The 26,866-nt window shown below is 41.0% G+C and overlaps 2 protein-coding genes across 30 annotated transcripts in view; one reads left to right on the top strand and one right to left on the bottom strand.

Moving 5' to 3' along the window:
- Positions 1-359: 359 nt before the first annotated feature.
- On the bottom strand, positions 360-26,310 carry CCDC83 (coiled-coil domain containing 83). 9 transcript variants are annotated; one of them, XM_086882307.1, is made up of 13 exons: positions 26,191-26,310; positions 23,242-23,406; positions 22,786-22,865; positions 18,719-18,833; positions 16,192-16,276; positions 12,823-12,991; positions 12,042-12,209; positions 9,044-9,135; positions 7,849-7,917; positions 5,005-5,126; positions 3,932-4,011; positions 2,332-2,486; positions 360-1,337 (listed from the first exon to the last, which is right to left on the bottom strand). In XM_086882307.1, exons 4-13 carry the CDS (start codon positions 18,802-18,804, stop codon positions 1,149-1,151), a joined length of 1,215 nt encoding a protein of 404 aa, XP_086738433.1. In that variant the 5' UTR covers positions 18,805-18,833; positions 22,786-22,865; positions 23,242-23,406; positions 26,191-26,310; the 3' UTR covers positions 360-1,148. The 9 variants fall into 9 exon arrangements, with proteins under 9 accessions (XP_086738433.1, XP_086738434.1, XP_023777442.2 ...); XM_086882308.1 differs by lacking the exon at positions 22,786-22,865 and having other exon boundaries at positions 26,191-26,271; XM_023921674.2 differs by lacking the exons at positions 22,786-22,865; positions 23,242-23,406; positions 26,191-26,310 and adding an exon at positions 21,668-21,837.
- Positions 25,981-26,866, top strand: part of SYTL2 (synaptotagmin like 2) — a 52,851-nt gene continuing 51,965 nt past the window's right edge. For 15 of the 21 annotated variants that reach the window (XR_015284876.1, XR_015284875.1, XM_086882287.1 and 12 more), the window contains exon 1: positions 25,981-26,179. The gene's annotated coding sequence lies outside the window, so the exon portion shown is untranslated. The other 6 variants (XM_086882288.1, XM_086882286.1, XM_086882291.1 and 3 more) reach the window with 3 other exon arrangements.

Raw genomic sequence — 26,866 nt, 5'->3', positions numbered from 1 at the left:
CACAGCAGGAGCTGCCCAAGTGCAGATCCCTATTCCCTGGACACTCAAGGGATAAGAATCGCCTCAGCCTTCACAGTAACTCCCTGGGTTACAGGAGCACGTTCAAACTCACTTCACTGTTCACCAAGTGGCAGAGAAGTGTGAATCAGTGTGAGGTGGAGTCTGACACCTTAACCTGTCTGCTTGTGATCTCAGCAGAGGAGCTTGGTCAGTGGAGCCCAGAGACCAGTGGGACTCACCTGCAGCCCAAGGAGACAGACACCTGCTGGGCAGGAACAGCTGAGTGAGCTTGGAAAAGCGCTTGCACTGAAGTACAGATACACTGAGATACTGCACAGAGATACAGGTTGTTTAAAATGTAAGGTTTTTAAAAAACTTTATTCCAAAGAGCTGATTATCCTGTCAAGGGTTTAAATCAGATTAGTCAATGCTGTCACAAGTTTCTAATGAGGAAATGCACAAGTCAGAGCCTACATGTGGGAAGGACCCATTGTGTCCTGCTGAAAGGGTGTCCAGAGGGAACCTCCCATTGCATCAATGCACTTCAAAGAGACCAGCCACAAACCAAGGATATGGGATTACATAATATATTTGGCCAATTCTAAACAAGCAAAATATTTAAGACCTTAGAGATTTTTATGCTGGTTTTAAATTGTTTTTAAATTAATTTTTGTTTATACCAATGTATTTAAGTAGAGGTCTTGTGGAGACAGATAAAAAAGCATTCAAACCATAGCAATAGTTGAATTATGCTTGCATAAATTAATTCTGCTTTAGCAGAGCACTAAGTATTTTATAACAGTTCTGTGTTTTATGGCAGCCTGCATTTACCCATCCACTGTCTGATCAAGAGGGAATTCCATATCTACAAGTGGAGACAGCACAAATTAAACATTAGTTCTGACCTTTTAGTAGATATATGTGCTGCTACGTGGACCGAATACCCCAAAAAGTGCACAAGACCTCTCGCAGCGGTAAGGAAAGGAACCTTTCAATTAACCTCTGCACACAGGCATACCTCTCATGAAATTTAAAACCATGATTCAGGCACTCTAAAATAGTTTCCTCAAAGCCCCATGCTGCACAGAAGAGAGCAAATATTTAATGAATCGAGAATGTTACATTTCTTTGTCAAGAGCACAGCTTGTCTAGTTTTCATCAACATTTTCCTTAAATAAGGCCTTGATCATCTTAGCTGTAATATGTCCATCTGATTTACCAACAGTGTCCTCTTCTCTGTGGCTCCTCCTTGACATTTCTTCTGGTTCCTTACAAGTAGGCACAGCTTTTCCAACCACATACAGCTTTCTCTTCAGAGGTCCCAGTTTTGAGTATGCCTTAAGAAGAAAAAACACGTTTCCTTTGCAATTTCATAGGAAAGCAACCATTCTTCAAAAAAAACCAACAAACAACCCAGCGACTTTTCTTTTTAAAGCAGCTGTAGAGCTGCTGCACTGGGGTTTTGTTTGATAATGTCAGTAATAATGGGCTTCTTTTGCAAGCCAACTCATTTTAGGAGGCTGCAGCTCTGCTGCCCTCTCCTTTTCCTGGGTGTTTTCATCAATATCACCTTCTCTATAAACAAAATTCTGATCTCAAACTCAGTTCTATGAGAAGAATTAAACTAATCCAATAGCTTGCTCCAGCCTACAAGAGAGAGGTCCAAGCCCAGCCATGTGCTTCTGCCACATCTGCACTGGCTCTGGTCTTCTCCAAACCTCAGTTGACCAACACAACAGAAACTAATTCAGGGGGAGAAAGAAAAGGAAAGCTTTTCTGCTGGGTTAGAGTCAATCAGCTACAGGAAAGGCCAATGTGCACTGTTTTCTCAACCCCATAGTTTGCACCCATGAACACCTTCATCCTGGCTTTTTCTTGAAGGCATATTGATCCTTTAATGTTACTGTGCAACTCAGATTCTAAAGAACCAGTCCATTACCATCCAAGTGATCTCTCATTGGGTGACATTCAGAATTCTTTCCAGGGGAATTTCATCCTGACACTCCATGGGATGATTCCTAGGACACCACTCAATTGCCAAAACATGTGCCTCATGGTATCAGAGATGCCTGAAGACATCCAAAACATGCATGTGAGGCTGGTCCATAGGACACACAACCTGTGCTCTTTTGGCCCAACATTTGAAGGACATGGAGTGACCTAACTGTCCCAAACAGCACCAGAGGACTGCAGTCAAGCATCTGAATCGCCCACCAGGTAAAGGACATTGGATGCCGTAACACCATTGGAAACAGAATGGTCCTGACAGTAGCTCATGCTCCACACTAAATGATGTTTTTGTCAGTGAAAGACCTGAATTCTAACTCATACCTGGAACTCATCTTCATCTTCATACAACAAGCTGTCCAGGGCTGGAGTGAAGAATTTTTTCTGCAGCTTTTCATCACTCTCTTGAGACTTCTCATAATCTGTTTTAGACTGAATCTTTCGAAAGGCACTTCTGAGGCTCTTTCCATCTGTCTTTGCTTTTTAAAGCGAAGAAAAATGAAGTGTATGTAATTGTTAGGCCTTATGGAAGTCAGAATCAGTACTTGATATGAGCATTGCCTGCAATCTTTAATATGGCTGAGCCCATGTGATGCAAAGAACAGCTTGGTAGTGTTTTTAATTGGCAATTCAAGCCAAATGTTCATTTATGTTGGGGTTTTTGATGTGTTTTTTGTTCACAATTTCTGATCAGGACCCAGGAACTGAAATTGATTGGAAGTTAGAACTAATGGATCTGTGAGAGGGGGTGTGGAAAAAAAAGAGCTTTTATCAGTTCAACTTAAATCCTGTAGAGCCCTGAACAGCTAAAAAGAATAAGAAAGGCAGCAAAAACAAGTTCTTCTGTACCCATGTTTGTGTATCTATAGGTACATAAATACAAGTTCCTGAAACAGAGTTAGTCTACTTATAATTCCCCTGAAGAGATCACATCTGTAGTTGACTAATTCTCAGGTTGATAGAGGATTCTGGACATGGACTGCCAAGTTACAGGTTTGCCTGGGACACTGACCCAGCTTATTGGAACAAAGCCTTCTCCTCCAGGTAACTATTGCAAAAGTCTAGCAAAGGTTTTCAAAGTAAACATATATTTAATAGAGAAGTCTTAGTCAACATGTTTGCTGGTGCCTGATGGTTTCAAAAGGCCCACCTATGGCTGGGACTGATCAGAATTTCAGAACTTCTTCATGTCTCCATAACTGTATGACTTCCATTTTTCTAACATATCTCTTTAATTTTGTATTAAAAAACTCATGATGCTTAGGAATCCACAGAGACTTTCCTAAACAGGTAAGTACAGACTCAGCTCCTTCTTGCCTAATGGTATATCATTTCCCTGGGCACACCTCCCAGAAAGGATGGAGATTCAGCCCAAAATTCAGTACGGCTTACCAAGATTTTCAGTTCAGGCTGAGCTCCATGTAGCTTCATCTGCTCTTGCTAGGGATTTAGTTCTAATTTAACTCTGGTGTATTGGCTGAATGACTGCAAAGTGCATGTACACTCAAAGTGAAAGCCAACATGGAGTTTTAGAGTGTCCTCTCAGGGACAAGCTATAATGAAGTTATGATATGGATCAATAAAGAACTGATTAAGATATGATTCATATCTTCATAAAAGATGGCCAATCCTGTAAACTGCATTCCAGGGTAGCTCTAGATGAGTAATTATATTCCACAATATAAAACAAATTTTAATTTAAAAGCTCTATTACAGATAGATTGTGATTTTCTCTCCTTATGCAAATTACCATCTATCATTGCTGTGGTGGCTGCAGTCAAGAAGGAAATAAGACATTCACCATATCAAACAGGTACTTTGATTAAAAAGTTTCAGAAATGAAAAGTCTATAAATGTTCAGTAACTTATCAATTCAACTTATCAATTCAACTTATCAATTATAAGCTGCTGGCATTTGCATTACCTGCATATTCTCTGTTTTCCCTTTCCATTTCATCCTTAGAAAGTTCTTGCAAGCTATCTCCCTTTGTAAGAAACAAATGCCTATGGAATAAAAAATATAAAGTGAAATCTATAACAGGGCCCTAAATTTTCTCTACAGACTGTCCTGTGCAATGATTTGGAGTGAGGGGGAGGCCACCCTTTCTGAGAGCCACTGCTGCTTAACCACAAAGGCTGAATAGCGCAATGGTTCAAAAATGCAATGGAGGCAGCCAGGTAGCTTAGTGGCTAATAAACTGCTCCTTTTTATTCTTAGTGCCTTAGTCCAACTATGTCCATGAGACTAAAAGAAAACAAATGTTATAGTCTCCAGTCAGTCCAAGATTCAGACCACAGCTGGCAGCTCTCACTTCAAAGTAATCCAAAGTTTGGAAAGGAGAGAAAAATGGTCACTTCTTAAGACTTGGAACTTTTTGTGCAATATGGCTAAAATCACTGAGCTGGGACTGGAAACTGAAGATGGATCTCTCACATTGTTGCATTGTGCTTTTGATACCATTAGTATTGACATTAAATCATTTCAATACAAAAGAAGCTAATACTACAGACACCTCTGCAGACAGACATTTCCCATGGTCTCTGCCTTTGTCAGTGTCAGGTCACTTGTTTCACTCAAGATTGCAAGTCCCCTATATTTGCAAATTAATCTTCACATCCACATCCTTAAATGTTTTGTGAACAGTAAAAATCTATTATTCAGCACTTAGTCTAAAAAGGTGGGGCTGAGACCATCTAATTGCAACACAAAGAAATTATTTCCAAGCCACAGTAATATAAAGCAAATGGTGCTAGGTCTTAGTAGATTAATTAAGGACCCAGTTTCTTCCCTGAAATTTAGTACTTGGGAAGTCACAATGTTACTGTCATCCTTCAGAGATACTACTCCCACCTATACTCAGTCAAATTCTGTCCTCTCTCAACCAGGAAACTACCTTGGCTTTGATGCAGGAGAGCCCAAATAGCTCTAGAGGCAGACAGAAGCACTATCTTTAAAAAAAAATAATCACTTTTGAGTCCATAAAAGCATTATTTTACCCTGATACTCTTAGATGTTGCAGTTTGATATCAATCAGTTTTGTCAATAAAGTGGTATTTTCTTCTTCCAGGAGCTGGACAGAAGCTTTCAAATCACTTTCTTCCTTTCGGTAGATTTTAACCTTTTGACAATTAAAAAAAAAAATAAAATAGAATTATTTAGAATTATTTAGAATTTAGAATCTTAGAATTTTGGAAAGCTTTGATAGCAACTACTTTACCAGCACATACCTAGAAAAAATGCTGCTCTATCAGCAAGTTTGCACATTTGGTGGGGAAATATATTGACACATTTTCAAACAAAGGGAAGGACTCTCTGGTTTCACACCTTTATTAGAACCCTTTTACTGTCATAGCTCACATGTGTCAATCCCAGCCACACATTTGAGCTATGCAATCCTGTCAGCAAAACCTTCTTGGGTGGTCAAACAGGTCTGCAAAACAGGAGCTCTGGATTTTTCTTTTTTGCTTTCACATCAGAGCTTTGAGAGAGGAAAAGTTTCTTTGGAGAGGTAAAGTTAGGCTCTTGCTCAGCAAGTGTTGTTTTTTCTAATTCATTCTTATACACAAAACCTTCTTACCCAGAATTAGTGAAGTTTTCAGTCCAAGTTACCACATTGCTTCCCTTGGAGGGTGGTGGGGCTCTGGAACAGGCTCCCCAGGGAAACGGTCACAGCCCCAAAGCTGACAGAGCTCAAGGAGTATTTGGACAATGCTCTCAGGCATGTGTTGGGGCTTTACAGGACAAGGAGTTGGACTCAATGAGCCTTGTGGGCCCCTTCCAGTTCAGGATATTCTATGGTTCTGTGACATTGGCTAAGCCCAGGTACCACTTGGTTTCAGACTGGTAATTGCCCTTTATCACCATGGAGTTATAGTGACCAAAGGACACTGGTTATTCAGTTCCCATAATTCCTCCCACTTTCACTGAAATACAAGCAAGTTCTTACCCCTTTCACTGGGAAGGGGAATTTACTATGGGAAAGAAAACTTCCCATAAAACTTAGCCATATCCACATGTTTAAGAGAAGCACCCAGTGATCTGAAAGGATCCACTCTCATCAAAACCAAATTAACCCAGTTAGAATCATCCAAATTTGCAGTCAAAACTAGTTTCAACTTATTCCAAGGATTCAAAAGGTGAAAATGACTGGAAATTAACCAGTAACAGGATGTGGCTTGGCACAGTGAGGTGATGCAGCTTTGCACCATCTTGGTGTGACACAGTAACCACAGAAAAATGTGACTGAAGTCTCCAAATCTGTTTAAATTTGGAGGCAACTAATCTAGGGCTATTTTTGTAAGTAATTTTTCAGTCCAGTGGCCAAACTTAAAAAAAAATATAAAAAAATAAAAATTAAAAAAAAAAAATAAAATAAAATAAAAATAATTGAGACAAAACTGAAATTTTTGGTTTATCTTCCCCAAAGGAAATACTGAAACAGCCTGTCAGCTACTTATAAACATCAGTCTGAGAGAAAATATTTCATCCATGTAAGAGAAGCAAAGAAAATGAATGGGTGAATTCAGAGGACTGGAGAAGTTAGTGATAATAGTTTTGTTTTCCCCCAAAATTCAAAGCAGTAATTCATAACATAGGAAAGTAGCAACATAGGAAGAAATTCATAACATAGGAAACTTCTAGTTGAGACGAAAGAAATCCAAATCCCTCAGCTCTGAGGTGAGGGCCTGTCAGGACATAAGAGTACTCCAAAGTGCTCTCTCGTTGGCACTGCTAATGTGTGTAAAAACTGTAAGTGTTCAGTGAGACAAGGAGAAGGGAAGAGATTTCATACTCATTCACTGATGGGATGTGTAGATCTGAGCTCCTGTTTGTTTATACAGAATAAAACATTCATTCTTTCCCATTTCTCTTCCCTACCCTCATTGCTTCAGAAGCTGTGGCTTGGACACCCTCCTTGGAAAGTTAAAGATGCATGCTCAGAGCTCATTAAGGGGAAGAAGGAAAGCTGTGTTCCTGCATACTGGCAAGAACTTAAATTAGTAACTAAAATGAAGAAACCTCTACAAGGTTCATTGATGTGCCATGGAAAAGTAAGTACATTTATTAACTTCCCAAAAAGTTTTGTTCAGTTCTCATCTGTGAGGCTGTAAAAGTGAGGAAAGACATTTCACCCACCAATCTCAGATTTGATTGAAATAAAGAACCTATATTGGCTGGAATAAATAAAATCAAACTTTCACCATGGAAAAAAATTAGTTTCCTAAATCTGGCTCACAAGAAATTTTTCTTGTCAAGAAAATTACAGCTATCTAATATATAGCTCTAAATTGCCATTAAAGGACAGTAGAAAAGCTATCAAGCAATAATTACGACTATATATGATTTTGATTTTCCTGTCTTCAGTGTAGACTCCCCATGTTGTTTTTTTTATGACTTTCCATTTAATGCCATCTCAAGCCATTTCTCAGAACATGTTTCCAACATCCATATCATTTTCCTTCAGTACAGCAGCACTAGGAACCTCAATGCAATTCAAACCTCCCCTCTTCAGCTACTTACCTGGTTGATCCTTTATAATATATAGCATCCCAATCTCCACAGATAAAAATCTTTTATTGTATGGAACATTGTCATCCTTCATGTAACAGCTTGGGCAGGAAAGAGTGTCCTCCATTTGTGAAAGTAAATGTTCACCTCTTACCTTTATTCACCACATTGCACTGTTTGCTGCTCAGGATTACAGATTAATTACTGGAAAATTGCCCTCCTTTGCCAACAGAAGTCTCCTGAGGCCCATGACTGGAAACAGTTTTGACCGTAGGCCACAATATCTCAAACATAAACTGCTGTGATAAACTGCAGGCAAGTGATTTTCTTACCTCTTCTTTTAGCCACTCATTCTCTTCAATCTCTCTCCGTAAGTTTTTGTCTAAGTATCTCACAGCATTCTGAGAAAACACAATTTAAGAACATCTCACCTGAGAGCAAAACTTTGACAGTCCTGAATACTATAAAGAACCTTCTGCTCTTTAGGAGGAAATAGTTAAGAAACATCCACACAACAGACTGTAGCATCCCCTAAGGGATTACAAGGGATTTAGTTCACAAGGCCAGATGTTTCTCCTCTATCATCCTGCCTAGAGCAGATTATATGTCAAGCAATTTACCAATATTTTTTGATTTCCCATATTAAAATAGGACATTTCCCTTTTTGTCTAACAAATTCTTCTATGTTCCCATATCAAATATTACTGCTTTCAGAAAATCAAACCTTCAGACATTAAGAACCCCAAGTAAAATCTCAAATGAGGCAGTACTGATCTACAAGTGACCTAAGCATGTAGAGGTCTGTGCTAATGAGCCAAGGCTACAATTTAATTATTGATGTCAGTAAAGTAAGAACTGGGAGGGAAGATGCCCCTGTAGATCACCATAAACACAGTCCTCTGGATTATGTTCTCACACGACTGGAAATTCCAGCACAGAAGTCAGGACTAATGGGCCCAGTGGTTTGTACTGAAGTATGCTTTGCATTTTGTGAAAGTAAAAAGTTGTTGCTAGAGCTATCTGTAAACCATGTTTTCAAATCAGACCTGGCAGAGATGACAAAAAATAGTGAATCAATATACCTACATTTTCCTGAGATTTCACTATTGTGGCGTTTTAAAATGTTATACTTTACATGTACAGTGAAACCATTTTTATTCAAATAGATGTATATTTTCATGCAATCTCTGTGTATGTTACTGCTTTTTGAAGTCTGTGTAAATGTCAAAATCAAGGCTATGGCAAAAGCAACATGTTCTCAAACAAGCCTTGTCAGTGCATGGTGCCCAGTTTCCCATACCTTGTTTGTAAAACGCCCTCACCTCTACCCATTGTTATTCTGATGGAAAGAAGAAAAAAAAATAGGTACATGTATGTATAGCAATAACCAGATCCATGTGTACCAAGACTTACAAAAGATTTTACTCTTAATTTATTAGAAAAGTTTGAAGTGTTAATATGAGTTAAAAGAATTAATAATGCAAAGTACATGTATCCTAAGTATAATGCAGAAAAAATCAAAAATACCTTAAGAGCTTCTTCACTGAGTAATTTCATGTGCCTGTCAAACAGTTTCTGATTTTCTTCTCTCACAACCTTCAAAGCTTCTCTATAATATTCTTCAAAACAAAAAAAAAAACAAAAAAAAAAGAGAAATCAGAAATCATTATTTGACATCAATTTTTCCTGATAACAGATAACTGGCATGTCATTACTAAACTGGAACTTATCAGCAAGTCACCTGCATAGATGCTCCTCAGAAAAGCATTCAAATATCCTTCTCCACAGAAATTGTCCTAAACCCAAAGAACAGTGGTGTTAACTACAAAACTAGAAATCCGAAGTTTCTTACACATTTTTGTTGACAACTGCAACAGCTGAGCAATTCACTACTAACTGAGCAGTGAGCTAAGCAATTCTCTGTGAAAATATTGTCATCTTAACATGAAATTTTGTCTCTATCAATAGCAGAGCTCCTGGAGCCAAGCAAGAGATTTGCTTAGAACATTTATTTTTTTGATACAGAAGCATATTGGATCACCTTATCTATGTGACATTTTTTAAGATCGTTATTATAATGTGCCTAATAAATATTCTGACTTACCTAAGGCTCTAAGGTTCTAATTAGACAACAGGACAAAATGGTGAATGTGGCAATTGCCACAATGATTTGCTTCTATCATTACTTGCAGTCATTATTTAGAAGGTATGCCTAACATTGAACTGAATAGGTTTGGCTTCATGTTCTAGTCACTTGCTATTTAATTATTTCATCCTTCCCTTTAGTTCTTTTTTTTGCTCATCTAAATAGCCCACTTCTGCTTGACATTTCTTCTTTGAAGGAATTAATGAGATTGTAGTAATTTTCTTTGAAGAAAGGCACTGCATACTTGTTTCAAAGGGTTGAAATTCAGTCTTTCACTGCACTTGTGTTGCAGACAGCCTATTTCTGATCTGGATGTAAATGAATATTTGCTCAAGGATGCACTGTGGAGTCAAAGGCAGTCAAATATGAAAGGTGTATTAGTTGTGCATTAATTATTAATTTAACAATGTGGAAGCTGGACTCCACCATCTAAACTTGGCAGAATGAAAAGGAAGTACTTCTATACTATAATGAATTCACTCTTTCATTATTTCAGACAGCTAAATAACCCGTGCTGTACTTAGAGAATGAGAAAGGAGAAATTTTATGTCTTAACAGTTCCTAAAGAGGCTATCCTCTCTACTCCTTTCACTGCAATACTGTTTTCCCCACACATCACCTGAATGTGTGGTTCTCTTTTGCTTCCTCTCTTCAGCTGTTTAAAATGTCACCACCAGACAACCTGAACTGTGCCAGTTTCAAGCCCTTCAGTGGAACACACAAAGACGGAAACCTGTTCGCCTATGCTTGTTCTCTAAGCCTGTTACACATTCAAGGTCTGAACAAGACAAATTTGTTGCTGTCTTGCTCTGAAAGCTTGTTAGATTTCTGTTGGAAGGCTGTACTCCCCAGACACTTTCTTGGTTCAGTTTTAGGGGGTTAAGCAAAATAGAATGGTAAACATCCAGTACTGGCAGCATCACTTTCCAGTATGCTATGTAGGCCACCTACAAATGTACCACTATAACATAACTTTCAATAAATACACTTCAGTTGGACCATTAATTTTTGTTAAACCACAACATTCTCTACCCTGTAACGTGCAGGAGGTCAGACTGCCTGTCCCTACTGGCATTCTATATGAAAGCCCATTATCTTTTTCATTTTGTATTTCAGCAGCTATATAGCAAAGTTTTAAAACAATTAAGAACACAGAAAATGCATAATAAAAAAACCAAAAAAACTCTCTTGAATACAGATGTGACTAGCTATCTGGAAATATAGAAATCACAGAGCAGATCTTAATTGTGGTCAAATATGCTTTGATAGACAGAAATATAGCTGGCTGGCTCTTATTCACAGTAGCTGATGACTGGTAATGGCTGGCACAGAATATAGAGACCCTTAGAGCGGTGTCACTGCCTGTTACTACCAGCTGCTTGGCTGTGGTCACGCATACTGAGAGGGACATAAAGAAAGAAAACCAGGACATCCTTCTCCTGTTGGAAGCATGGATTATGTAACAACAAAATATTTAAATTATTTTAAAATAATGCAGTAAGAAAGAAGTCTTTGTAAAACACTCAGCACCAAAACATATAAGCTCTCAAATTAATTCCACTGCTGTGACAGTGCTGAAACAGTTCCCAGTATGTGTCTGTACCGACGATTTTGCAGGGCCTCACACTGCGTAACTAGGAGGAAAGGTCCAGACCACTGGCTAAAGAGCTCCCCCTAGTCCTGCATGCAAACCAGTGTGCTCCATGGAAAATACTGTTCCAAGAATGAGCTCATACTACTTTCCTGTCAAAGGAGCTTTCAATATGTGAAGTGCTTGTAGATGATGAGAAATAAGAGCTGCAGAGTCAACATTTTCAAGTATGACTGCTAAGGGAGCTCTCTGTGTAGGTGATCTAACTATGCGTAGACTTCTTTTTACAAAAAACTGCTATCCTTCTGGGTAACATTTTTTTTAAAACAGGGTAATACAGGGTTGCCTGTATTTTATAAGAAAGCCATCAAAGGACCATTTTGTCAGTTTCTCTAAGTGTCATAATTTCGGTAAACTTTATAAATTTCTTTAATAAAGGAACTTCTGAGAGAAAGACAGAAAGACAGAAAGACAGACAGAAAGACAGACAGAAAGACAGAAAGACAGACAGAAAGACAGACAGACAGACAGAAAGAAAGAAAGAAAGAAAGAAAGAAAGAAAGAAAGAAAGAAAGAAAGAAAGAAAGAAAGAAAGAAAGAAAGAGAGTCCTCATATTTTTCAGAATTACGCAGCCCATCTTAGGTGCACTGGGAAAAGTTCATGCAAGTTACTAGAAAAGCTGATACAAGTTACTAGAACTTGACCTAAAATTAATTTTATCACTTAATTCCTGCAAGCAATATGCAAAGACCCTGTAAGACTTACATTACACCGGCTGTAAACTGACCTTCAGTTCTTTCAAGTTCATATTTGACTTCCACAATGTCTTTTTCCAGACTGCTAATCCTCTCAGCGTGTATTTTACTTCCAACATTTTTGTACTCCAACCAATAATCTCTCTCACTTTGCTTTTCTGAAATTTTTTTCTTAGTTTCTTCAATTTGGGAGCGTAGATCTATCAAAATAAGAATATCAAAAGACAAGTTCATTACTGATTATTTGAACTGATAATTCTTACAATGTCAACTTCTTTAGGAAAGGCACTTTCAGAGGGAATGGAAAAGGAAGGGGGATTCTTCCACACTACAATACATTACAACCTGATGGCCAGACATAGTTTCATGAGCCACCATCATTGTTGCAAACAGGCTGATCTTATTCTTTCAAAGAGAAGATAATTCTTCTCACCAAATGTTGTAACCAAGGTCACGTCTCCCACAAAGAATCGCAGGGACGGCAGATAGAATTTTCAACACTCAAAACTGGTCTTTTTTCCTGCCATCAATAATTTTATTTTTAATCTTCAGTAGAGCCAGTGCCTTGGACTTTCATGAGTTTCAAAAAGGAGGAAGCCTCTGTGCTTGCACAATACTATACATCACTTGGCAGGGACAGATTGATTTATAAGCCCTCCACAATCTCACACTAAATTGAAAGAGTCCAGTTTTAGGAGAGGAAAAGTTTTATACTTACACAACAAAGAATCTCTACTTAAATTGCAAAACAACAACATGTACTCAATACCAAGTGTGTAAACTGCAACCCACACTTCCCAACTCACAACATACCTTGAAGGAGTTGTTCTTTGTCCTTCACAAACTGAAAAACTTCTTTCAGTGACTTTTCCACATCATCCCTGGTTACAACCTCCTTCTCATCTCGTTTTTTCTCCTTTTCTTCTATTTGCCTTACTAAGTGCCAGATAAGCACTTTCTGCTCTTCCTTCAGAGCAACATTCTAAGAAAGAAGACACGTTGGTATTAAAATGCTTTCAAAGTGACAAATTTAAGTTAAAAAAGTAAAATCTGGCCTAGTGCCAGATGAAATGCTAGAACACCCAGTTAACACCTGTTCTTCATATTCTGAAAGGTTAGAACAGAAGGGAGAATTTACAAGGCTCAGACATTTCCTCAGTAACTTCAAGACCACTGGAAGGAAAAGAGAGACTAATGACAGCTGTACTTGGTACAGCACACCAATAATCCTCCATTGCCTGGAAAGAAAGGTGCTTGTGGATAATTTAATAACAATATTTATATGTAGGAGCTATTTGCTTCATGTTAACATTCTTCATGAGAACATACCATCTTCACACAGAAAAATTGTAAGACAATCAGGTGCACTTGCATACAGCCAAAGAAAAGAGTCTTGTCAGAGCTGAAATTAATTATGCCTCCTGATTCCACAACTGTGATCATAACACTTGGCCATAACACTCTCTAGTGACACTCAGATTGTTTGAAATTACTGATTGTGTATATTTGCTCCCACAGGATACCATACAGGAGCAAACAAGGAGTAAGTAAGTAACAGTTACTAGGCAGTAGAAAGACTCTCAAGCATTCCTCACTTCTAGGATTAATTCTGAACAGCTTAGAAACATCCAGCAGGAAAAAAAGAATGGAGCTCAAAGAACTGTCAAAACATGATTAAATTAAAACAATAGCACTTAACCCACACCTTAAAGTGCCCTGCTCAATCTAAAATATGGAATCCTTGAAAGACCATGAACTAGGAGTGAATTGGGGGAATAACTGTAGAAAGATAGCTGGGGTAAAATTAGAGAAAACTGGGAAGTTGTATTCACATCCTAACAGAAGTTGTAGTGGTTCAGAAATTAAAGGGTAAAATACAGCTGCTACTCACTGAATGCAATGCACCTGGCATGCTCATAACCTATTCCATGATGATTTCCCTACAATCTCCAACCACCCCTGCAAAGGGGGATGGAACAGAGGGTGGAACAGAGTGGAGACACTATGGCCAGGCTGCATAGAAATCCTTGCAGGGTGGGGAACTAAATGGCACTCTGTAGCTGACAAATCTCACAGCACCTGTCAGCCAGGGGAGAGAGGAGAAGATGAATGACTAGAGTCACTCAAGCTCCACCCAAACATAAAGAAATAGTATAAAAGTAAGTTGGGAATCGGGAGAAGTTTGGGAAGTCCATCATAACTGTTGGGATCAGTCATGTGGCTGAATCTGTCTTCTTCCCGATACGGACACTTATTGGGTTAGAATCACGCTCTGTGCGCACTTAATGCTTTCACTGGGGATTAGAGCATGTCCGTGTGCTGCTTTGAATATTTTTGCATATATGCAATATGCTTTTGCAGGGAGATACCATCACTGAAAATCCTCAAATCTTAATCTGTCCCAACTTTTATGTTAATAAAAGTTAATATTTTTATATTAAAATTATTGCATAATTATTATTGCATAAACTGTCAGTGTGAGTCCTTCATGGGCACTGTTGTCAGTAACATGCTCAAACAAACTGGGGAGACCCACTGAGGGGTCTCCTTTACGCTGCTGCTCTGTGTCCCTGAACAAGGCAGTCAAACTGCCCTCTGATCCAGCAGTATAATCATAAGAGGCATAAGATCCAACAATAATCATAAAACCCTTCAGATGCCTGCAGAAGGAAGACCAATTGCCACTTCCAGTGATAGTCAAGCCACAGATGAAACACCATCCAGGCTTCAAGACTGAAAGAAGTACCACAGAAAGCTAAACAGATGGATGCTTATATAAAGCAGGGCAAGCATCAGCATGGAAAGGAGAGAGGCACATTGTTTCAATATTCCACTGCTATGAAGTGCAGGCTGCAACATGATCCAGAATAAGGCTTTTTGAGCACTTTCATATAATTTCAATAGGTGACTCTCTAATATCTATTTTCAAAGTTCACTGCTCACAGTTATTAGATGCCATATTATGGCTCTTTATATACAGCTCATACACACTGTTCTTTAAAGTGTCACTCAGGTGAGATCAGTAGCTACACAGCCTTGTTCTAAAAATTACCCAAAGCAATTCTTAATCCATGAGAAAGTGTGTCTTCATCAATCAGTGCTAGAAATCACAGCTAGTAAATAGCATGGTAGTCTTTCTTTATTCAATTTTTATTGTAACTGAGTTTGCAGCAATAACTAGATTCGACAGAAACTTGTGCAATTCCATTAGTTCAAAAGTGATTTGAAGAAGGTCAGCAATTCTCAGTGCTTGGTTAGGTTGGCTAATACTACTGACAAAATTGAAATTTATACCATTCATTCTTCATGCATTGAAATATTGAAGAATATTTGTAGAACTGGTTAAAAGATATATTTGAATGTACTGCAGGAAAGGTACCTACTGAAAGGGAGCTTGCTGTCTTGCACTTGCTGCAGAGAAAGATGCCAAAGAAAGGCAACAAAGTTGATAAAAGGACCAGAGCACAAGTCTGATATGGAGTAGCTGAGGATGTTTAGTCTGGGGAAAAGGAGGCTCAGGTGACAGTTTATCTCTCTACAACCACCTGGAATGACTTCGTAGCCATGTGGAGGTTGGTCTCTCATCCCAGGTAACAAGTAACAGGGCAAGAGGAAAAGGAAATTGTGCCAGGTTTAGACAGGATATTAGGGAAAATTTTTTCACTGAAAAAGTAGTGAGGCATTGGAAGAGGTTGCCCAGGAAAAGTGGTGGAATCACTGTCCCTAGAAGCATTCAAAAGACATGTGAATGTGGTACTTGTGGACTTGGTTTAGTGATGAACACAGTGGTGCTGGGTTAAACAGTTGGACTTGATCTGAGAAGTCTTTCTTATCCTCAATGATTCTGTGATTCCATGAAATACATAGATGGTTATAAGGATCTCTGTGCATTGGAAAGCACCTGCACTGAACTCACTTTACCTTACTGCTCTGTCCTATTCTGTAATGTTCTACTCCTGCAGCTTCTTTTTAGCATGTTATATTTAGGACATTTATGCTACGTATCACATTTAATTCAAATAACACTAACTTTCAGCACATGAAGTGACTCACTAACTGTAGTTTCATTAACTGTAACAAATTCACTGCAGTAGCTAATTTTAATGTATGTAGTATTAGAATGGAAAGAACAAAACTGCATCTGTAAGAACACCACAAATAAAACTTGTTGCAGTCACTTACATTTTTAAGATTTTCTTTGATCTTTTCTTCCAGTCCTTTCAGATGAAACAAAACCCGTTCAATTGCTCTTTCTTTTGCAACAATGCTATGAAGAGAGTAAAGAAAGAAACATTCTTACAAAAATATTAAAGAAAGGAATGCTATTTAAGCTAGATTAGATGTAAATACTACAAAAATGTTTATTTTCATATCATATTGCTTGACTCGTTTAGTTAAATAATTAACTGTCTGCTTACCACACACAAAGAAATTATTTCCCATATACATCTGGGCCTGCATGTTAGTTTGGATTTCATACCCCTACAGAGCAGCAGATTCCCTGATAATACTGTTCCTGTGTAGCCTCCTGAGAGGCTGAAGCTGGTTTGTTCATTTTGCCAGAGGTTTAGCTGGCCTGTTACACAGGTCACTTTCAGGACAAGAACATTTGTGCTCCAGAAAATAATACTCATCACTAGCCAGGAGAAAGCCTAAGCAACTCACTCACATATAGGTCAAATGAAATCCAAGTTGGAGAATTCAATGGGATTCAATTCTTCTGATGATGTGCTTTGTTAAACTTCATAAACTACACCTGTACACCAAGAACTTGTTAGCCTTGGAGAAGAACTAAGGGAATAGAGACTCCAGCCTAAGTAGTACGTTCTGTTCGTATATTTCTGTCAAAGAAAACTTTGCCACAGCTATAAAATAAAGATTTCTTTCCAATGTTCTCTCTTCTAGAATGAAAAACACTAGGCTGCAAATGGTGTCTATTTTCAAAATTCTCTGTAATAAGTACCTCTGTTCCCAGCATTCATTCATCATATAGCACTATAGAGGCAAGTATTACAATTATCACAAAGTCTTTTATTCTTTTAACAGTTCTTCTTTCAGTTTTTAGCTTGGGGGCTTGGGGTGCTTTTTTTGTGGTTTTGGGAGTTTTTTCCCTTCCCTATTGCCTTAAGCTATTTTAAAATAACATCATTTTTTCCTGGTTAATTTGCTACATTTGGATCACTGAATCATGCAAATTGCTGGTTACTAAATTTACATCCTCTGGTGTCAGCGTGCTCCAAGGTATTCTTCAGGTTTTCAGATAAGCAGAAGGATATTAGCTCGAGAGAGACCAGGCCAGAGATACAAGGGTACAGTGGTCATGGCCACAGCAAAAGTACATCATAAGATTATTGTTCCTAAGAAATGCTAAAACTGAGAACTTTAATGAAACTGCAAAATAAACTCCCTAGGAACTGTGACCATTCTTCAGTGTATGGAAACAAAAAACAGGAATGGAAGTTAAATAAATACTACACACTTGATAAATCCTAAAGTGGAATGTGACAGCTATTGACTTGTATTATTATCCACCTTTGATCCATCATGTGATACAGAGAAGTTACAGATTACAGAGGTGAAGAGAAAGAAAGGGAGAGCAAGAGGGGCAGAGAAGAGAGAAAGACAAAAACAGCAAGAATACTTTCCTTCCCTTTTTCCCCTACTGTTGCAGTAGAAACTACATATTCAATTTCAGTGAAGCACCTATTTCAGTGAAAGACTCTCCAGACAAATGAGTCATTTGCATATGCATAACAACAATTTTAAAGTGGTACAGAACATGGTACAGCTTTTTTCTCAGCCCAGTAATACAGTTTCCTTATTCCTCCACAAAATAGGTTAGTTTTGGACTTTTCAGATGGTATTTGTTTGGGATATGATTCAGCTAAATCTAGGCTATTTCACTATGGAAAATTGTACTCTGTGCTCTGTAAAATGAAGCAGAAAATCACACATAAACCCTGTGAATTCATATAGATGCCACTACAACTATAGGAGCATACTATTCAGTTTGCTTACTCCACATTTCATTCCCACGCCAAGGCATTACTGCTTGCTCCCTAAACACTGATAATTGTTGGATACTGGGTGTTCCTGAGGTTATTTCCCTTTCCATTTCTGTCTCTTAGATAAAAGTCTTGAAGCTTACTTTTTCACCTTTTAATCATTTACTCAAAGACTAGAAATCAAATAAATTAGACTAGTTTGTAACTACTTCAGATATTTCGCCCTTGGCTCTTATTTTTCTCTGCTTGATTTTAAGAGACCTTTAATTTGTCCATCTCTTACTTTCAAAATAAAACACTTTATGCTCTGCTCTCAGCTGCACCAAGGAAGACAGCAAACTGTAGGTCTTGAGGTTCTGGCTAGTGACAACAAACCTCCACGAACACCAAGGAATCCTAAAAAATACAGTCAAATGTAATCTTCCAAATTCAGAATATGCTGATCAAAAGCTTGCTACAGAAAAAATGTCAGGTTGTTTTGGTTTTAATAATTTTTTTCCCAAGTTATAGCCTAATGGCATAACATTCCTGACCCAGTTAATTGCTCTCTTACAGCTACAGTTTAAAAAGTGTACCTTTCTGAAACAGCCCCAAAACCTCAAAACAATCAGCTCAGGCTCTGAATTGTAGAAGTTGTCTTTGTTATCCGCTTCCTCCATTCACATATTCTATATGAGTGAAAAGTTAAAATATATTAAACTTACTGATATTCTAATAAGGCTTCTGGTAAATCTGATTCAGGCTCTTGAACTTGCTCTTCTGGTTTCTTCTTTTTCTTACTCTCTTCCATTTTTTATTTTTTTTTTCTTTATACTTGTGCTAGAAGTGAAAGAAAAAAGTATAGAGATGAATGATTTACAAAATATTGTGTGTTCAATGGCATTTCTCACTTGTGACAAGCTTGTAACACTTCTGAAATAAAAAAAATAATAATAAAAAAAAAAAAGTTGGGTTTTAGACAGCAATTATCCTACCCAGGGGTAGCACTCAGGCCCATGTATATATATGTATATTAATGTAATGTATACCCAAGTAGATACAGTGGTCTCTATCACCAGTTACTTATTGCATCCCTTGCTGCAGGTTGTCTTTACCATGCTTGTAAATCAAACCAGCAGTTGTTCCTTTTCCAGTCTTTTGTTTCTTTATCAGGCTTGTTTTATCAAGACCACTTGTTCATGTGCCTCTCTTTCCCTCTCCTTCTGTTCTGCTAGCACTATGAATATCTCCCTTTCACCACAACTCTGATACCAGTTTTCATTGTCAGAGCTGGAACAAAAGCACTTTCTGAAGGGATATGCATGTCAGCAGTATTCCCTGGGCATGCTGGCACAACTACCAACCTCAGAATTCAACTGGCAATGAATAGTTCTGCAATAGTTCTGGTAGCATATATTATACGAAATAAAAAATGTCACGAGAAAGGGCACTTATGAAGATTCCTCACTTTTAGCAGTCACATAACCAAATGTCCAAACCGAAATAGCTTATATAATATAGAAAGTTTTATTACTGAATAAGTAGAAACATTGTATATAACCTGTTTTCTTATTAAACTGCTCCTCTGAATTTAAATTCTGAATTTTACAATAATGGCCGATATTGATAAAAACTTGTTTTGGAACTAAACACAGCAGGCTAGATATTCTTTCCTGTTAAAATGAGTACAAGTAAACAGGAAAAAAATAATCAGTAAAAAGCCACATAAGCAAGCCAGTAAAATCAAGGGTATGAAGTGAAACCAACTATTGACAGATACACTGTAATCCATACACTGTCCTATGCCTTCTCACCACACTCCCCATACCCTGAAGCAAGGCAATGTCAGCTTTTTGTATACAAAGTAACTTTCTATCCTTTTTCATGTACAACCTTTGCAGTTTCCCATTCATTACAATACTTTTTCATGAAACTTTCAGAAATCCTAAAGACATGTCTGTTGTAAGACCTGAGATTTAAAAGAAACCCAAATGAACAAGTGAATTAAGAAAAACATCTCACTGAAGCAGGAAGTTAGGTACTTTGCTCCTCCTAGACCCCTTCGAAATTTCCAAACCAAATGCACAAGTGCAGGATACACTTGTTAAGTGTAAAAAAGGATCCATCACACTTCTTCAGTGCAAAATTAACTGGACTGCTATTGATTCCATTTCCACTTGAGCATTTAATTTACTGATTTTCCTCAGAAACTGAAGATTACTAGAGCACTCTCTAAGGTTTTCTTTAAATTGTTTCTGTCTCTTTCACTAAATGGATAATCAAATTCCCTGCTTAAAATTGGATACAAACCAGAATATTTTGAGCAGAAGTATCTTGAAAAGGCTCAGGGCCTTTTTGCTTTTTAACTACAGACCCAGATGAGCTCCAGTGATATATTTATGAAATTCTTCCCAAGCAGAGAGGAACAAGAAAGCCTCCAAGCTGTACAAGATGAAACAACACATACTACAATAAAGGATTTTGCAAACCATAGAAAATACACACACATGAGAGAGAGAGAGAGAAACATATTTAAGGGGACTGAAGATTGCACATTTTAAACCCACAGGAGAACATTTGCAGAGGGAAAGATCTATTTCTTCTCCCAAACAAGTAAAATTGTGATGCTGTTGACTGACCTTTATCAGTACCAGCACTGTCTCAAGCAGTACCTACGGTGCCATTGCATCCTTAGAAGAAGCAGACAAGTTTCCTGACACAACCCAACTATGTGACTTCCCAGAGACCACCACTCTCACGAGCCCAATTATCATTAATGCCATCCAAACTTGCACTTGCACTCACATAATTACCCCCATATATCGAGCAGCTGCACTACCAGAAGCCTCCACTCCCTCAGAATACACTGAGTTGGAAGGGACCCATCATGATCATCGAGTCCAACTTCTGGCCCTATGCAGGACACTAAGAATCACAACACGTGCCTGACAGCATTGTCCAAACACGCCTTTAACTCAGCTTCAGGCCATCCCCTGGGGTCCTCTCACTTCTTCCTAGAGAGGAGATTGGTACCAGCCCCTCCTCTTCCCCTCATGAGGAAGTTGCAGACTGCCACGAGGTCTCCCCTCAGTCTCCTCCAGGCTGACCAGACCAAGTACCCTCAGCCACTCTTCAGGACGGACCCTTCACCATCCTTGTGGCCCTTCTTTGGACACTCTCCAATAGCTTAATGTTTTTCTTGTGGCACCCAAAACTGCACAGAATATCCGAGGTGAGGCTTCCCCAGCTGAAAGCAGAGCAGGACAATCTCTCCCTTGCCCGGCTGGCGATGGATGCTGTGCCTGATGTCCCCCAGGACACACTCGGCCCTCCTGGCTGCCAGGGCACTGCTGGCTCATGTTCAGTTTGCCATCAACCCAAGACCCCCGGCTCCATTTCCGCTGGCTGCTGCCCATCCTCTCGCTTCCCAGTCTGTCGGTACACCCGGGGTTGTCCCGTCCCAGGTGCAGAATACGGAAAATCGATTACCTCAGTCACGCTACAAAATCGTGCAAGTCACACTGTAACCCGTTCCCAATCTCCAAAGCAAGCCAACAATTCCCTCTGCCCTCAATCCGTCCCTGCCTACCACTTCTCCCATGTCCCTTACATTATTCCCCCCAGCCCCCTTCGCCACCAGACACCTCAGTGGATAAAGCTGGGCCACCCCTCACCTCGAATCGCTGCCTGTAGGCACCAAATCCGCTGGCACTGTTACCCTGCGCCTCGGCCCCAGCCACCCCTCCCCACCACTTCCCCCGGCCCTGTTCCCACCCACACCCGCGTCCCCCCTCACGGTGCCCGCGCCCCGGCGCCGGGCCCGCGCCGCGCGCCGCGCCTGCCCCTGCCGGGCCCTGCCGCGCGCCCCGCCCGCCGGTCGCCATCGCGACGGGGCCCGGAGCAGCGGGGGCCGCCGGCGCCCTCTGCCCCGGGAAACGAGAAGTACGGGGGGAAAAGGCTCGTGGGATGGCCTGGGTTTCGCCGAAATGCGCTGCCAGGCTGAACTCCTTAAGTTGTAACTCTCTTCAAGAAAAAGAGTGTGTCCCGTACTGGGACAGTCCGACACCGAATGTGAGCCTGGCCAGCCATCATCGCAGAGCTGCTTTCTCAGGAGCCAGCTCCCTCAGTCCAAGGCACGGCGATGGAGCCTTGGGTGGCTCCTGCACTGCAGTAGCAACAGCCGTACTCTGTGCCCTGTGACCCCTTTGCTCCATCAGTGCGAAAGGCCATGCCCAGCGGCGGGGACGGGACTCAAGAAAGTGGAAAGGAAGGCTGGAGTCTGATCCTGAACTACTTTTGCTTCTCTCCTTCTAGTCAGCATACTGCAATAAATTTTGGATAGACTCTGGTCATTTCCTTCCTTCATAGGATATCAATGCCTGAGCCACATAATCCTGGGAGCCATACTCAACCACAGAAATAAATTATCAGTCACTAAAGTGGTGCCGTCTTCAATCTTGGGCAACACAGAATCATAGAAAAGCTTGTTGGAAGGGACCTTAAAGATCATCTAGTTTTAACTCCCTGCCATGAGCAGAGATGTCATCACTAGTTTGATTTACTCAGGGCCCCATCCATCCTGGACTTGAAAACTTTTACGGAAGAGGCTTCCACAATCTCTCTGGGTTCTCCTTTTTTAGTCTAAAACCATTCATCCTTGTCCCATAACTATCTGCCTGTGTAAAAAGTCACTCTCCCTCTTTTTTATAAGCTCCCTCTAAGGACTAGAAGGCTGCAATGAGCTCTCCCCATAACCGCCTTTTCTCCATGATGAACATTCACATTTACTTACTTTGTTCATAATTTTTGGCCATCCCTTTGGGAATTTCTGTTTTCCTTTGACAAGTCCCATTTGACATAGTAGAACAGTCTCTGTAATTAAGACATATTCATGAAAGTAAGCAGAATTTTTTTTTTTAAGTTCTACAGGCAGAGATCTCTGGCCATGCTGCATAAGAAAGTCAATTTAAAGATGCTTTGGTCATTGGCAGCAGCACTTAAACTTGCTTTGCTTGGGAGCAAAAGAGAAGGAAAATGATCAGGCCCTAGTCATGCACATTTGATCTTTGAGGCCATTCCTTTCATGATCATTATTATGAAGCCAGTCTTTTTCTTATCATAGAGAGTACCATATTATAGAGTAATATAAATTATACACACTGTTTCCTTTTACAGTTTGCACTTCTGGTATGCATTTTTTGAAATGCTTTAAAATCTAAATAATTCTAAAATATTTTTGAAGGCTTACTTTTTAAAGACTCTGCACTCCTTCATGTGTGAAGAGATGAATCTTTGAAGGGCTGAGAGCTCCTGTGGTGGACTTGGGGGTAACCTGGCAGGGTATTTCACTCCTCCACTCACTATTATTTCTCTGCCTTCCTTTGTGCATGTGGAGAGCTTTTTACGGCATAACCTAACAGCATGGAAGATTTTAAAAGAAACAAAAAAGTTACCTCAATGCCCAGGAACCAACTGAAGGATGAAAAGCGAGGAATGATGTGGTCAAAGCCACCTGGGAAATATCACTACAGCCATTAAATGAACAACATCAGAGTTAGCTGTGATTTGTGTTAGTTCATCAGAGAGCGCTCAGTGTCAAAGGCAGTTGAGTGACAGGAGGAAACTGGAGGAAGGAAAGCATTATCAGCTCGATTTGCTTCACTGGAAGTTACTGTCACTTCAACAAATACCTGTCATTTTGTAACCGCACCAAAGCACTCACTAATTTTTTCATTATTGGAAGAAGATGGGATGACTTCCTTTTTACTTTGGGAAATCACTAGAGAGATAGACATGCTGAGTGAGGGGGCGAAGGAAGAAAGGTAAACCGCTTTCTGACTCTGATAGCAACACTACTATACAATACTCCTATACTACTGTCTGCAGACTTGGTTGGTTTGGGTCTTTTTCCTGAAGATGCCATAATGCTCTCTGTTGCACTGCAATCAAAACCATGCTGATATCTTTTGATTGTGCTGAGGACTTAACAGCTCTGTTACTGTGTCTGGGAAACACAAAGAGGAGGGTGGGTACAGTGTACCCTTTTATGACTAATTTTTGTTCTCTTGCTGCCACCTTGAGAGTGTTCAAGCTCAAATCACTTGAAAAACATCTGTTCTGTGCTTACATGAAATGCATAGATTCTTCAAATCTACTGCACCACTGCAGAGTTGTTGTGGGGACAGGATGGATACTGGGTGCAGACTTTTCCCATCTGCATTTACTGAGGAATGAGTCTGAGGGTCCTTAAGGTATTCCATGCTCTGAAGGCCATTCAGATATTTTCAGTTTCTTCATTATGATGATATCAACTGGCAACTGGTCTGAGCTGAGACAATCCTTACACACATAATCCCACAGATTTCATCTGAATCCATTTCAAGAACACATCACTACATTAAATTTGAGCAGGAGAGTTCACCTACGTATTTTAACAGACACAGCACACACCACATATATAATTTCTCAGCAGTCACTTCTCACAGTGCTGGAGACCTCTGCCACTGAGCATCAAGAAGCTGCTTTTTCCTAAACTTGGGTCCAAAGTCCTCGATTAGAAGGGGAATTGTTTCGGGCGCCCGACCCATCAGTTCCAAGTCCATCCAGCAGGGGTCAAGCGCACTCACAGCCGGCTGATGCGTGTCTGTTCCTGAACTGTTTTAGTCATAGCTTCCTTTTCCTTCGGGTCTGCTGTGAGAGGGGGGAAAGTGGTATTTTACACACGAGAAAAACATGCTCCTCTACGCAGTGTCAAAAGGGCTTCGCATCATTTCTAAATAAGTGATGTTTCTTGATCTGCACTGAACAGCACTTTAGTGTGGGTTTGAATAGATGCAGCTTGGTATGCTGCATTGGGATGAATAAACAGGATATTTAGATGAGAGGTGTTTGAATGAAAATTATTGAGGGGAGGAAGCGACTTTTAATCTTTCACAAGGTCTTCAATTCACTCTGATCCTTGTGAGCTGAATGTAAGCCTTATTAAAGGCTTATTAAGCCTGAATTTTACCATATAGTACTTGAAAAGCATGCTCTAGTCTAGTCTCTTATTTTGTCACCAAAAAGGAGGAGCCGAGTATCAAACGCATGAAATTGAGAAGACATGTAATTGACAAACTTTCCACCAATGCTATGAACATTAAATTTTCTCTAAAAATTGTTTCACCGTAGCCAAGTTTGAGAAGGAAGTGAAACATAAGAATTTGTTGCTAGCGGGAAGCCGGGGCTGATGGTATGGGACTCGGGAAGCGAATGGACACAGGCTGGGAACAACACAGTGGGGATATAATTTAAAGCAGAGGTGCTACAAGAGAGAGCCGAGCCAGCTCTGTGGGCGGCAGATGTGGGCAGGTGACAACAGGGCCGCCCTCAGGGCACAGCGGCCCCACTCCTGAGCACGCCAGACGCTGAAATCCTCCAGCTGCCGCAAACCAGAATTAAATCAGTTAGATCAAGGTAGATCTAACTAGATCTCACTGCAAGAAGAACGTGCATAAGGGGAAAATAGCAGCACACCAGCTCTCCCCATAGCCAGGGTCGGTGCTTTCACCCTGCTGGCAGGGGCTTCTGAAACCGCCGTGGAGTCTGGCTGCGGAGGGGAAGGTCCTGCTGAAACACCCCGTGAAATGGCGGCACGTGTATTTTGTGCCACTAATTAAACAGAAAAAGCACTTACAGCGGCTTCCTGAACAAATAGATGACTGCAACCTCTATTATCGCGGCCCATATCTTTACTCAAACAGGGGCGCATGTTCACACTTTTCGGGTTGCCTATCACCAGGTAAAGTGAAACACCGATCACTGTCCCTCAAGGCAGGTCGTCAAGCCAAGCCGACACACGGGCTTCGTGCGGAGCAGCCCCTGTCCGCTGCGGAGCTGCTGTCTCAGAGCAGCGCCCGCTGACAGCCGAGCCGGAGCTCCCCCGGCCCGCCCGGGGCTGCCGCAGGTGACAGGAGCGGGAGCGGAGGGCGGGCGCGGGCCGGGGGAGCCGCCCCGCTCGGAGGGACGGGCGCCGGCATTGGCCCGGGGCGGCGGGACGGGCTCGGCCTCGCCCCGCGCCGCCGCCTCCCTGCCCTCAGACAAGCGCGGCGGCGGCGCGGGACAGCGGCTGCCGCGGGACCGGGGAGCCGGCGTTGTCCCTGGCCGGAGGGAAGGAAGGGGGAGCCGCGGAGGGGACGGAAGGAGAGGTGAGGCTCACCTAGAAAGGGCTCTGGGGAGGGGAGGGGGGTGTCTTGTTAATGCAGTGACTCGGAGTCAAAAAGGGGCGTAGGAGCCTCCCGCGCCCGCCGTGCTGGGGCAGCGTGAGAGCGGGCCCGCTGGCCGCTGAGGGACCCGGCTGCCAGCCTTCACCCATCGGGCTGCTCCGCAGGGTTTGGCCGCCGTCGGCTGGCAGAGCCCGTTCACCTGAGGACGGCGCGGCGCTCACAGGTGTGAGCTCGGCCCCGGCTGTTGAGGCCGCAGGGAAGTGGCGCCTGTCAGCGCCTTTCCTCAGAAGCGCTCTCGAGAGCCCCGTGCCCGGGGAGCCGAGCGCCGGGACATCCCCGCTGCTGCTGCTTCTGTCCGGGTGAGAGCCGGGTAGCTGTCAGAACTTCCCTGCGCAGAGCTCCTGCAGTCTGCTGGAATGCGAGGACTCTCCTTATTTAAATAAGGTGCTTAGATCTCAGCTGAGAGATGTTAATAACCTTTGCGTAAATAGTAAACACTTTTAATCTCAAAACAGTGAATTAGTCGCACCATCCACCCTGTCTCTGAAATGACTTACAGGATTGGACCTGGCCCTAAAGTCTAACGCAGCCAGTTGTGTCTTTCCTGTATGAGCAGAAGAATCTGCTTAGAAGATTGCTAGGATGAAGGTCACTTAAATCTGGGGATGG

Source organism: Cyanistes caeruleus, chromosome 3, assembly GCF_971803275.1.
Source record: "Cyanistes caeruleus chromosome 3, bCyaCae1.hap1.1, whole genome shotgun sequence".
In the NCBI taxonomy this organism is placed as follows: domain Eukaryota; kingdom Metazoa; phylum Chordata; class Aves; order Passeriformes; family Paridae; genus Cyanistes; species Cyanistes caeruleus.
Note: the sequence above shows the minus strand (reverse complement) of the source record. Positions and strands in the feature narration are given on the sequence as shown.